Source organism: Phragmites australis, chromosome 1, assembly GCF_958298935.1.
Source record: "Phragmites australis chromosome 1, lpPhrAust1.1, whole genome shotgun sequence".
Lineage (NCBI taxonomy): Eukaryota > Viridiplantae > Streptophyta > Magnoliopsida > Poales > Poaceae > Phragmites > Phragmites australis.
In genome coordinates, this window is record NC_084921.1 from 55,836,746 (window position 1) to 55,849,274 (window position 12,529).

Sequence of the window (12,529 nt, forward strand, 5' to 3'; positions counted from 1 at the left end):
TTGTAGTGGGCCCCCAAGCCCAATCGAAGTTGCAGGCCCAGCCCACTACAAACCCTACAGCCCAAACCAAAACCCCTTCCCGAAACGAAACCCGCCGCTCTGCCCCGTCGCCTCCTCGCCGCGCCGGTTTCCTTCCAACCTCTCCGCCATGATGCTGCGCTCCTCCGCTCGCCTCCTCCGCAAGGTAAACCACCCGGGCGACCCGCCTCTCCTCCTGGCTATCGGGTCGGTTCTGCTTCACTCGCACTTGTTTTCCTTACCTGTCGTGTTCCGCTGCAGCTGGTCGACAAGTCTCATTCGCACGGGCGCCGCGGGGTGGATGCCGCGGCGGCACGACGGCTCTCCGTCGCCGCCGCCGCGCGATACACCTCGCTCCTGCGCCCTCTCCCCGGCCTGGAGCTCCCGCCCTGCCTCCCGGGCCAGCTCGGCCGCAACCCCACCAGGATCACCACGCTCCCCAACGGCATCCGCGTTGCTTCCGAGGACGTCCCGGTAACACACTTGACTTCACATCGTGTGGGCTGTGCTCCTTGGGGGATTGGTGGTGCTGACGCTTTGTGTGGGGGTGGGTTCTTCGACAGGGGCCTTCGGCCTGCATAGGGGTCTTCGTGAATTCCGGCTCAATTTACGAGACCGGGGAGTCCACCGGCGTCTCGCACCTGCTGGAGAAGCTGGCCTTCAAGGACACCGCGCACCGAAGCCACCTGCAGATTGTGCAGGAGCTTGAGCTCGCCGGAGGAAACGTCGGCGCCTCTGCGGCCAGGGAGCAGATGGTCTACAGCTACGACACGCTCAAGGCCTACTTGCCGCAGGCCGTTGAGGTGCTTGTCGATTGTGTCCGGAACCCGCTGTTCCCCCAGGACGAAGTTGAGCGGCAGGTACTGGATCCTGGACTATGGATAGTCTGAGTCTCTCACACAATGTATAACCGGTTAATTTTTTAGTGCACATCTATGGTGACTGTTGTGTTGCTTGTCAGCTGGCCCTTGCACGAGAACAAGTCCAGGAACTGCAGAAGAACCCTGAGAGGTTTCTTATGGAAGCACTTAACCTTGTCGGATATACAGGTGCACTTGCTAATCCGCTAATAGCTCCTGAGGACGCTCTTGTGAGAATCAATGACAGCATCATTCAAAAGTTCTATCATGTAAGGCCCCCTTTTTTCTGTATTACAATTCATTCTGCATTCCTCGTAAAAAACAACTTAGTGCACATTCTACAAATTGATGAAAGGTTTATGCAAAAAGAATGAGAAAAATGCTCTTCATGTAACAGGAAAATTTTACTGCCGATCGCTTGGTTCTAGCAGCATCAGGTGTTGATCATCAAAACTTATTAGACATTGCAGAACATTTGTTGTCTGATTGGCACAAGGGATCCCCAGTGGAAAAGCCAGAGTCTACATATGTTGGTGGTGATTCCAGACACAGCGCAGAGTCAGATGTAATATGCTCTTCCCGTTTTATGTGGACTATATCCCCCGTTTCATTTGGGGTTTCCCGTTTGTTCTGCTTCTACATACTAGATTGGGACTTTGCTCATCTCGCTGCCTTATGCAGATGACACATGTTGCATTAGCTTTTGAAGTGCCAGGGGGTTGGCTTCAAGAAAGAGATGCTACAATTATGACCGTCATGCAGGTAGAGTTAATGACTCTGAATTTGCTAGTTATTAGTTGAGGTACATTGATTGCGCCTTCCTTTTATAATCTTTAACCCATGAATGTTCATACACAACAATGTGATTTTGTAGACTTTGATGGGTGGTGGTGGTTCATTCTCGTCTGGTGGTCCTGGAAAAGGGATGCATTCACGGCTTTGTAGGTCTTAAACTCTCAATGATTGTTCAACTGTACTAGGATTGCTATAGTGTAAACTGTAGTTAGATTGTGGTCGTTGTAATGACTGTTTTTACACTTCAGCATTGTCCAGGTTTTTTTTTTGGCAGTTTTAGTTATTTCAGACTCAGTTTCCAAGGTGGATGAAATATATCTGACAAAGGCTAAGTTCAATTGTTGTTTATCTGCAGATCTGCGGGTCCTAAATAAATATCACTCTGTCCAATCTTTTTCAGCATTTAGTGATGTATATGACAATACTGGCCTCTTTGGTATCTACCTGACCACGGTGAGCTAATCCTTTCTACATGTTTCTGTGTATTATATATTTGCTTCATTAAATTCATTGCAGATCTCAACTAAAGTTCATAAAATTTCCATTTGATCACGTTCTGTGGTTATGACTTTTGGAGTAACTGAAATGTGTGGATCAAGTCATTCTCTTTTGATATTATTACTGCATGGATAATTCCTGCTTTTATCCACACAACTTCCAGTGGGCACTGCCAGGTGTTGATGTATCTTTGTCTTCCAGTGACTTCCGGCTGGTGATATGATAGCCTAATGAGCCTATGGGAAAGACACATTGTGAATAAGTGCTTTTGATGGTTGAACTTGGTCAACACGATAATTACATGTTCCTGCCAAAATCTGAGCTTCAATTGTCCTATTACTCCTTAGCTTGATGGATACACTTGTTTTGCTTTTTCATAGCCAAATTATGCTAGAGAAGTAGAGATATGTCTGACATCTTGAAGGACTTAATTCTCGCATGAACAACAGTAGTTTGGCTTGTGCTGAAACTATGCTTTTATTTTTAAAACTTGAACATTGCAGGCTTTGCCTTTTCCTTTTCGTATGGGGGTCTGATATATCTTTTGTCTATTTTAATTAGTTCAGCCATCAGATTTTGTAGCAAAGGCTGTTGATGTTGCGATAAATGAATTGATTGCTATTGCTACACCTGGAGAAGGTATGTGTCATGCCCAACTTGGTGAATGCGCTTGAGTATTCATTGAAACTGCCTGTTCTAAAGCATGTGATTTGCATGTATTCAGTGACAGAGGTTGAACTGAAACGAGCGAAAAACTCAACAATTTCATCCGTGTTAATGAACCTTGAATCCAGGGTAGTCTTGAATCCCTAGTCTCTTTTCCCTTTTCTGTCAGGCATATATATAATAAGATTTGACATTGTCTGTTAACTTTACTGCAGGTAATTGTTGCGGAAGACATAGGAAGGCAGCTTTTGACTTATGGCTGCAGGTAAATCAGTATGCTAATTACTTCAATGTTATCTTTGCTGGCTTAGAAAATTAATGATTGTTGGCATCACAACAGGAAGCCTATTGATTACTTCCTTCAATGTATGGACGAAATAACTCTAAATGATATTACATCATTTGCCCGGAAGATGTTGTCGTCGCAACCCACAATGGCTAGCTGGGGAGATGGTATGCTCATCCTGAGTTTGAAATACATGTGATATATAAACTATAAAGTTGAATATGCAGTTTAGGACTTAATGTGATTTCCTTGCCTTGCCCCTCTTGCAGTTGGCAAAGTTCCTCCATATGAATTTGTCTGCAAGCGGTTGCGATAGTATCACTACACAATGATCTCTGGTGGACGTGAAGAATCCTTTCGTGGAGTTTTGTTTTGATGTTGTATTGGCCTATTGGGCGCCTATCTCAGAAACTGCTGTTTCAGACATGCAAATTAGTGAAGTTAGGATTGTAGCAGCTACGTTAAGTCATTGACTCATTGTTCAAACAGCACACAGATGAAATGAGCAAGGCTGACAGAAATGGAACTTTTGCAAAGTTCGTTTGCAGCAAATTAGCCATTCCTTCATGGTTCATTTGTACTTCTATTGTCATATTTAGCGTTTTCTTATCAATTTTATTATGATGCTGGATCAAAGCAGGACCTTGTAGTTGCAATTAGAAGTGTCTGATTAATGGTCAGCACCTCTATATGATCTTTTTGTGCAGTTTTCGTTGCTTCTAACCTGGAGTGATTGGATTGACCAGACTCTTGGCATTCTGTTGCTCTTAAATTTCCAGCACTACGTTAGATTTCCTGTATAGATGGTTTCTAGAGTTTTGAATCTTAAAAAAAAATAAAAAATCTTTTCGTAATTTCATGCCGATAACATGCTTGTTAGTTGGTGGGTTGTAATCGGTTGCACTCTTTTCTCCTCTTAATGAAATATGTGCATGGCATGTTCTCGAAAAAAAAAAACTGAAGGTTCGATTAATGAGAAAAGAAAAACATGCTGTTGAATTCACATAAAAGTGAGGTTTTCACCATCGCTTCATCTAACAGAATTCCAAAACCACAACATTTGCAAGTCAAATGTTACATGTCTGAAGTGCGGACGACCCAAAACAGTGTTGAAAGAAACCGGATAGTGGTCGCTACATAATTCTTCTTGCAAAGGTGATGCTACAAAAGAATTACATTAAATAGTGTTCATCAGTCATCAAACTTTACTTGCCAGTAGTCATCCCATCCTGACAGTCCGAGTACGCCTGCCCCCACCTCTGGCACAGATGATAACATATCAAGAGCTGCGGAGTCGGTGATGGTGACAGCGCAGCCTTTTGGTGTCTTTCTCTTCTTCGTGTGATCAATTACTAAACCACTAACAAATTTTCCAGTTTAGCGGAGGTCGAGGCGCTCCAGGTCGTTGAAGCTGCTCAGACACGACACCACCACGACGCAGCAGAAAGGAGGATAAGGACACCAACCACCAAGGAGGGGAGGGGGTATACTTTACTGACGTCGGAGAGGGCGCGACGGGAGAGGTTGAGGGCCGTGGCGTCGCTCCCTTCCTCGCACGCCATGGCCTCGTGCCGCCGCCGCCGCCGCCGAAGTGATCGATCGCTCGTTGCCTCTAAATTACCTACCCTAACGGTAACGGCGCCTGCCAAAGAGCGGGCCTTCAGCCTTTACGTGGGACCCACCTGTCAGTATCGGTACGACGAAACGGAAAGGCACGGGAGGAAGGGTCTCCGCTGCAGTCACGAACGAACGGGAAGGGAGAAGCCCAAGGCGAGCTTGCTTTGCTCCTCGCCAAGATGGCGATGACCGTCCAAGGTGAGTGCCTCCAGGGCCTCTCTCTCCCCAAAAATGGAAATTCAACCAGTCATTCCAAGTTCCTGCCCATCTCTGCGTCGTTTGAGCTCCGATTCGAGTATGTCATCGGGGGGATTGGGTTGCTAGGGTTTGGTTCCGATGGGTGCTGCGGTTTTCTGCGAATCAGGGCTCGGAGATCCCGGTCAGATTATGCTTTATGGTATGGAATTGTGAGCTACCTAGGTGTGTATGCTTTGTTGGTTCGGCGCTGGATTATTAGTGCGATCGAGGTTGGTGTGTAAATGTTCGGTTTTCGTCAGTGGAAATTCATTCTCCACATTAGTCCTAGAGAAAGTGATTTGCTTGCACAAGTTTGTTTGATCGGTTGCTTTCGTCGAGAACCCAGAGCTAATTAGATCATTCGAGTACTGATCTTGGTTTTGGTCTCGTGTGTTGCCACCAGCAGTTGTATGTTTGGGAGTTAGATTTGTGTAAAACAGTGCATGGAATGTAGTTGGCTCTACTGTTTTCATCTTGGTTTTGGTCTTCTGTGTAGTACTAGTTCGTTTTTTAAATAAAAATAAATAAATAAAGTATTGTTAGACTAAGTGCTCTGACTAGATCGTATCAGATTACCAGCTATTTCTGCTCTTCAGATTTCAAGAGTTAGTTCTTTGACTAAGTCTATGTGCTCTTTGCTTGCCTTGGCTTCGGTACCCTTGTGCTGGATGCTGCTGCTCACGTGCCGTTGGTGTTTCTCTTCACAGTGTAAGTTCATTGTCCTGAATCTTTTCTAACTTTTGTTTTGCATTTACACAAAGTTTTTTTTATTTAATTTCTTCTGTTACAGGCTTGCTGGGCTCGCGTTTATGTTCTCCACGAGCATTCTACTGCAGATACTGGTACGTTGCACTCACTTATTTAAAGCTCCTCTTAGACCCTTCTGGTGGGAACTAATTAAGATTTCTGAAAGCTTTATATGATGGCAATTAACTAGTACTTATGGCATACATTAGTAGCTTTGAGAAGTGATAGCCTACTAGGGTGTTTGGTTTAAGGGATGAGCCCATCTTAGATGCGATGGTCGATCATCTCATAAATTTTTTTGGGATGACAGCATCCATCATGTTTAAACTAGCCATGTGCTTGTGAGGAATTAGGTGGTGTTGGATTAGTCCATTCCATGCCTCAAACCAGACACGTGGGTTAGGTTCAGAGTTAGGATCGAATGATCCATTCCACAAACAAAACACCCTGACAGTTTGATTTCACGTTCTGTTCCCACAATTTATGTCCATTAGTTTGTGATGTCATTATGACATTAGCATGAGACACGTAAAAAAGAAAAGCACTAAGAGCATCAGTGGCTTGCCAGGATTATTGCAGAAGCATCATATCTGAGTAAGAGTCATATGTGCTGGGGAAATCACTATGCAGTCAGTGCACACAAAGATTGTGTAGACACCAGACACCATCAAGCTACATCCTAACTGTAGCCTTTCGTTCGAAAGGCAGCATGGGTTTGTCATGTTATTGTTCTTTGACCAAGTTGTTACTTCTATAATGTCTGGTTTTTATTTTCCATGGTGCAGGCATGTGCTTTGTACAACAACTGGTGGCCCATGTTAGCAGGTGATTGTTAGTTTGTTACCCTCAATCAATGAGAAAGCCATCATGGTCTTTCCACTGACATTGTTATACGCTTATACTTCCGCAGCTCTTATGTATGTCCTTGTACCAATGCCATGCCTATTCTTTGGCGGTGGATCTACACAGTTCTTGACTAGCAGAGATGGTGGAGCGTAAGTTCTAATGCCATTGGTTACTTTTGGTAAACTGTACCACACGTATTGGACAACTCGGATATATACAATTCATAGATATGCAGAATAGGCCACCAAGCGGAATTTGCTTAGGATACTCGTTGTTGCATTCATCTCATGTTTTGTCAGTACAATACCGATCACCAGGAGGTATTAACCATTTCAGGTGGATTAATGCTGCAAAATTCCTTACTGGTGCGTCTGCCATGGGAAGCTTCGCCATTCCAGCAATCCTGAGGCACGCTGGCCTAATCGAGACTGGTGCCATGTTCATCGAGTTCACGTCCTTCTTCATTCTCGTATGCACAGTGCTGTGCTTCCACAGGGCTACCCTGGATGAAGACTGGTAAATGTGCATGGACCGTGACAACCACGCTAAGAAAAATTCCTGTTGGAAGCTAACATGGATCTGTACAAAAGAAGCGTATTTGAACCGCGTTGCTGATGTTTTAATATGGATGCTTGAGAATTCTGGAATCAAGTGGCAATGCCAATGTTCTGTGATCGCTTCTTTTGTCAATGTTTTCGTCGCATAATCATCCGTATAGAACGTGACCAAGAGCCAGGCAGGCGCCCTATTTATTTGGTTGGGTGCAAATCTATCGTCACTGAAGTGATGGGAACAGAAGGAAGAGGTTTTTGTTTGATTTACAAGTGTTGATAATTCGATTGCAAAGCAAGCATTACGTAGGATGCAATCTGAAACCAGAATTCCTCGAGTGAACTCCCATCTCGTCATCAAAGTAATGTAAAGATGAACGCAGGAAAAAAAAGTACAGCTGATCCTTCAGTATTAATTTACCTTCCAAAAGCGCAACATGCAAGGTCGGAAGCAAAACTATAGTCTTCTCCACGAAAATATAGGCAAACATAGCTCAAAAAAAAGTATCATAGTAAAAAATTTATCTAAAAAATAAGCTAACCACAAACACACGGAGGACAGTTTGGCCGAGTGGTCTAAGGCGCCAGATTTAGGCTCTGGTCCGAAAGGGCGTGGGTTCAAATCCCACAGCTGTCATTCTTTTAGCATTAATTTTTTTTTTTTTTAGGAACTCACTTTTTCTTTCGGCCGGTTGTAATTCGTTTATTCTCTCTTCCTTTCTTTTTTTTTTGGTTTTTTTCATCGTTACTACGTTATCTGTCTGTCTGCGTCGTTGTGGAGCCATCCTATTCCTATTCTAGTAGTAGCAGTAGCACCGGAAGTGAGGGTGAGGCCATGGCCATCCATCATCCTCACGCAAACATCGACATCAACAACGACATTACCTCACCTCGCTAGCAGCATTTCATGAAATGCTTCAGTTCTGTCAGAATTGTATTGCAACAAGTGAGCGGACAAGTATCCGGCGCAGCAGATTGAGATCAGTGTTCAGTGTATATCAAGTGAAGTCTTTCAGTGGTTCAGCCAGCCGGAAATGCTCAAAGCGAAGACAAGATAAACAGGCGCTAGTGATCGCGAGACACATTACTGATTCGATCCTCTTCTTGGGAGCTAGGATGGAAATGAATGCTGCGTGCGCAGTCCTTGCTCGCGATGGAGCAGGAGACCACCTTGTGGATAGGACATCGAGTGATTTTTCATTTTTCAGTGATCCATCATATATACTTAGATCTATATGGCATCCTCTAACTTAATAAATAGGACATCCGAATCTCTAGACTAATAAATGGGACACCTAATTATTTTAATTCTGAATCTGTCACTGCTTGTGAACTGCATGCAATTGCACCACTAGATCAGAGAGAAGATTCAGAGGAGAAAAGTAAGAGAGAAATTACGGGCCAGTGATGCCTAGGAGACTGAAACACGTGGATGGGGGACATGAACAACAGCAGCAGATGCAGAGCAGGAGGCGACAAATTAGAGGATTCATGGAGCAAGTCAATACCAAAACTATACTGATGATGCTTAGGCTGGCTCCTCCAAGAGATTCCCCCAACCATATATTCTTCTTTTCGGAGTCTTCAAAAATAAATATTTATCATACAGTTCTAATTATATATGGCTCATTTTTTTATTTTAAACCTTTATTTGCAGCAATGTTACATACACATCACTGCAGGATTCATACAAGACTTAAACTCACATATTAACTAATTACGTGCCTGTACGTTGCACCGAGAGCCATAAAAACTTCACCGAGGAAATCTTAAAAAAAAAACTTTAAAAAACAAAAAAAGCGGGACCCATCACGTGGGCATGGGACTAATTACATACTCCCTCTAGTTGTAAATATAGGTCGTTTTAGCCTCCTCAACTTTTCTCTAAATATAAGTTATTCTCGAACTTTTATGCATTTTTTTCTCTTTTATTTCTATCTTTCCTTTGTTTAATAAATACTACCACTCCCACAAATGAATGAGTTATATTTTTTAATACAGAATAAATAAAGAGCAACAAGGTCATTTGATCTACTTTCTTAGTCCTTATATACAAAGTCTAAAACGATCTATATTTATAATTGGAAGGAGTACTTTTTTAAATAGTAGTAGATTACGTTTTTTAAGCAGTAGTAGTAGAAGTAGATTAGCACCACCCCTCAACGTTGTATTTTTTTGTTATATTGATACAAAGCCAGGTTCTGGATGGAAAGTGACCAACCACAGCAAGTTGAAATAAAGTATTCCTTTGAATATTCTGAAACCCTCTTTGGACCAACCTAAGCAAGTGTCATTACTTTTCTACTGCTGTCTACTGGTAACTTCCTCAAGTCTTCTCATCTAATCTAACATTCTCCCGTCTCTACCCTCCTCCATGGCCCTGATGCTCCAGCCTTGGGCCTTTCTTCTCTTTCTTATAGTTTTCTCCTATGAATCTAATCTTCAGTGCAAGAATGGGGTAGAGGCCACACAGAGTTGGAGAAGTTGGACCCAGTAGTGTACTAGTGTGACCTTAGTTTTTGTGTGTTCATGACATGAGGGGGAAGGTAGGTAGCCAACTCATTACTTGTGCAATCCTGTTGCTGAATGATCCGTCACATATGATGATCCATCAGTGATGGGTCATTCTAGCCAGTTATTAGTGACGGATCAAATTATGACTCATCACTAATGATCAATTCATCAGCGAAGAATCATCCGAGGTCAGTCATTAGTGGAATAAAAACTATCTCGGCCTTTGCCTCTGTAAAAGCACCAACCCATCATCTATTATAGAGTTACAGTTAACATCATACAAACTTATAGCGAAAATAACCAACTGATAAAATACCAACATAGTTTTGAATGAAAGAACTTAGTAGGCTTATAACCTAGCTATTACTAAATATCTATCCATGCTTGACAAAAATATGAATATGAACCATAAGCATGATGCTATATTTTTTATTTTTCTCATATTTTTTTCTCACCTCAACATCAATAGAATAGAAACTATTGTACATTTCTGCTCAAGTTTGATGTAAGGGGTGGTGACTATGGACACAAATGTGTGTTCTAAAAACAATGCAGAAACTTCAGAGGCGAGAACTCAATCTTCCAAGCTGTTTTTGACCTTGAAAATTTTGTCGAACGCAACAAAATCAATGGAAAATGGATATAACTTTTTCTATAGATGTCCGTAGAGTCAAAAAAAAAACATCAAACTTGAAGTCTGTATGTAAAAATTATACCTATTTTACTGAAGGTACTTTGGATCACCTATTTGAAACATTCGTTATATTGTTTATTTCAATTATGTAGCTTCTTTCGGTCGAAATGAACATCTCAATGGAACTTTAGTTTCACTATGTGATTCCGAAGCTTTGAATCGAACCATTAAAAGTGTTTTTATTCTCTTTACTCTTAAAGTCTGGAGCAACCTATAATTCAAATTGGTAACATGTTCATAGGTGATGAGTCACTGTTATGACCCATCACTAATTAGTCATAGGTGATGAGTCACGGTTTTGACTCATCGCCTATAACCTTCGGCAACAAAAGTTAAAAAGACAAAATATCCGCTTCCTATCACAGTCATAAGTGACAGGCCACGGTTATTATCTATCACCTATAACCTTTTGTAACAAAGGTTAAAATAATAAAATATCTGCTTCCTATCACAACGACATGATAGCTAAGGTGGTAAGGGTGGTTCACGCGCGAGGGAAGGTCACGAGTTCAATCCAAACAGAACGTAAAGACTAAAAACAGTTTGAAAACTGGCGTGACTTGTAGGTCATATGCGATGGGCCCCTGTGTTAGGGTGGCTCGGGTGAAAAAAAATATTTTTTTGATCTTTTTTATATCCAAAAAATATGAAAAATGTTTATGAGTCAAAAGTGACGGGTCGTAATGACCCGTCACTAATGTTCATAATGTCCCATCACTTATGTTCAGTTATCAGTGACGGGTCACTGTTACGACCCGCCACCTATTACCTTCATTAGTTATGGGTTAAATTGTCACCCGTCACCTATGACGACTCATCAGTGACGCGTTCGGGGCATGGTTCAACTTATAATTGGTAACCGATCGAAAATCGCAATTATCGAGCTTACTGGGCTGCAGCAAATTCATAATACGAGCGGTTTTCGAATTTGAATTCAAAAATTCAAAAAATATAAAAATATATAAAAAAACCTAGAGATAATTCCAAGAACTTATGTGAATTTTTTTTCAAAAATAATGTCATTTGCATCATATTCTACAGGCAAAAAGGTTGAAGAAAAAAATTGAAGCATGCTGCTCATTTATTATCTCATGTTAAGGAAAAGCTTAACATGCAAACACATATTTTTCTTGTGTAAGGCATATCTTAAGAGGATCTTTAAAGTTAGTTTCACTTCATTTAGAGTTTTATTAATTTCTCCATAATTTTTACAAAGTTCACAAGCATAAAGTGAATATGTTAAGAAACAGCATTGTAATTAACTTTTTCATGTCTACTATTTTCTTTCTACATAAAGTATAGTATAAGTAGACTAATTAAAGTGGTTTCACTAATTTTAAAGATGTGATGGATTAGTTATGAATTCATCTAGTTACAACACATTTACACAATCTTGCATGATACAATAATCATGAGTTTATGTGTTTTCAAAAGACATAGGATCATGTAAAGAAGACTAAAAAAATTAGTTTTATGATTTTTGGATTAGCAAAGAGTTAACTATGCATTTAACTAGTTTTAGAAAATATATTTTCTCACAGAAAATATTCAACTTTTTTATGAGTATAAATATTTTTATCATGTAAATCATGTTACAAGAAAACCAACAAAATTTGTTTCACTTTATTTAAAGCTTAGATAAATTAGCTATTGATTTTACAAGATTGAGCTATTTTTTAGTTTTTTTGTTGAACCTCATTGAACTTCGAGAAAACCGCTCAATAAATCGGGAAATCGAACGATTAGCGAGAAATATGGTCAATGTGTAAAATGTAGAAACGGTCCATAAATCAATGCATTCGCTCGGTAACCGATCCAATTCGAGCAGTTACTGAATGCCGATTTGATCAATTTTTTTCTCCGAATTACAAATTTGACCGAGTAAATTTTGAGTAAATTCTCACCGAATTTGAGCGGTTTCGCCTTTTTGGTTTTCACTGGGGACCAGTTTTTTTGCCTCAAACGATATTATGAACCTTGGTGCGGGGTGATAGATGCGGGACCCGTCACTAATGACAGTTATCACCTGTCACCTATGACTTTTTTCATATAGTGTTTATCTGATGGCGCTCATCAACAGTGGCACTCGCATGTACGTGTTCAACAATGGCACTAGCGTAGTCAAGGTGCCTCGGCTGAAGGCTTGGAGCATGAGGGGAGCACAAGTGAATACCCAGAAGGGATCAGCAAGTTACTACAT

The 12,529-nt window shown here is 41.3% G+C and overlaps 2 protein-coding genes, 1 long non-coding RNA gene and 1 other non-coding gene across 4 annotated transcripts; 3 read left to right on the plus strand and 1 right to left on the minus strand.

Moving 5' to 3' along the window:
• The first annotated feature begins 5 nt into the window (after positions 1-5).
• LOC133929369 (mitochondrial-processing peptidase subunit alpha-like) lies at positions 6-3,814 on the plus strand. The gene is made up of 13 exons (XM_062376101.1): positions 6-184; positions 280-492; positions 582-878; positions 980-1,147; positions 1,276-1,443; positions 1,560-1,640; positions 1,753-1,819; positions 2,029-2,126; positions 2,738-2,810; positions 2,896-2,966; positions 3,053-3,102; positions 3,178-3,290; positions 3,393-3,814. The coding sequence occupies exons 1-13, from the start codon at positions 149-151 to the stop codon at positions 3,437-3,439; spliced, it is 1,482 nt and encodes a 493-aa protein (XP_062232085.1). The 5' UTR covers positions 6-148; the 3' UTR covers positions 3,440-3,814.
• Positions 3,815-4,122: 308 nt separating this feature from the next.
• On the minus strand, positions 4,123-4,733 carry LOC133929395 (uncharacterized). Its single transcript, XR_009911594.1, has 2 exons — positions 4,614-4,733; positions 4,123-4,534 (listed from the first exon to the last, which is right to left on the minus strand). It is a non-coding gene; the product is annotated as an uncharacterized LOC133929395 (long non-coding RNA).
• An 840-nt stretch (positions 4,734-5,573) lies between these two features.
• Positions 5,574-7,246, plus strand: LOC133929384 (vacuolar protein sorting-associated protein 55 homolog). The gene is made up of 5 exons (XM_062376124.1): positions 5,574-5,685; positions 5,768-5,819; positions 6,510-6,549; positions 6,635-6,719; positions 6,907-7,246. The coding sequence occupies exons 2-5, from the start codon at positions 5,787-5,789 to the stop codon at positions 7,088-7,090; spliced, it is 342 nt and encodes a 113-aa protein (XP_062232108.1). The 5' UTR covers positions 5,574-5,685; positions 5,768-5,786; the 3' UTR covers positions 7,091-7,246.
• Positions 7,247-7,678: 432 nt separating this feature from the next.
• On the plus strand, positions 7,679-7,758 carry TRNAL-UAG (transfer RNA leucine (anticodon UAG)). Its single transcript has one exon. It is a non-coding gene; the product is annotated as a tRNA-Leu (tRNA).
• Positions 7,759-12,529: the final 4,771 nt, after the last annotated feature.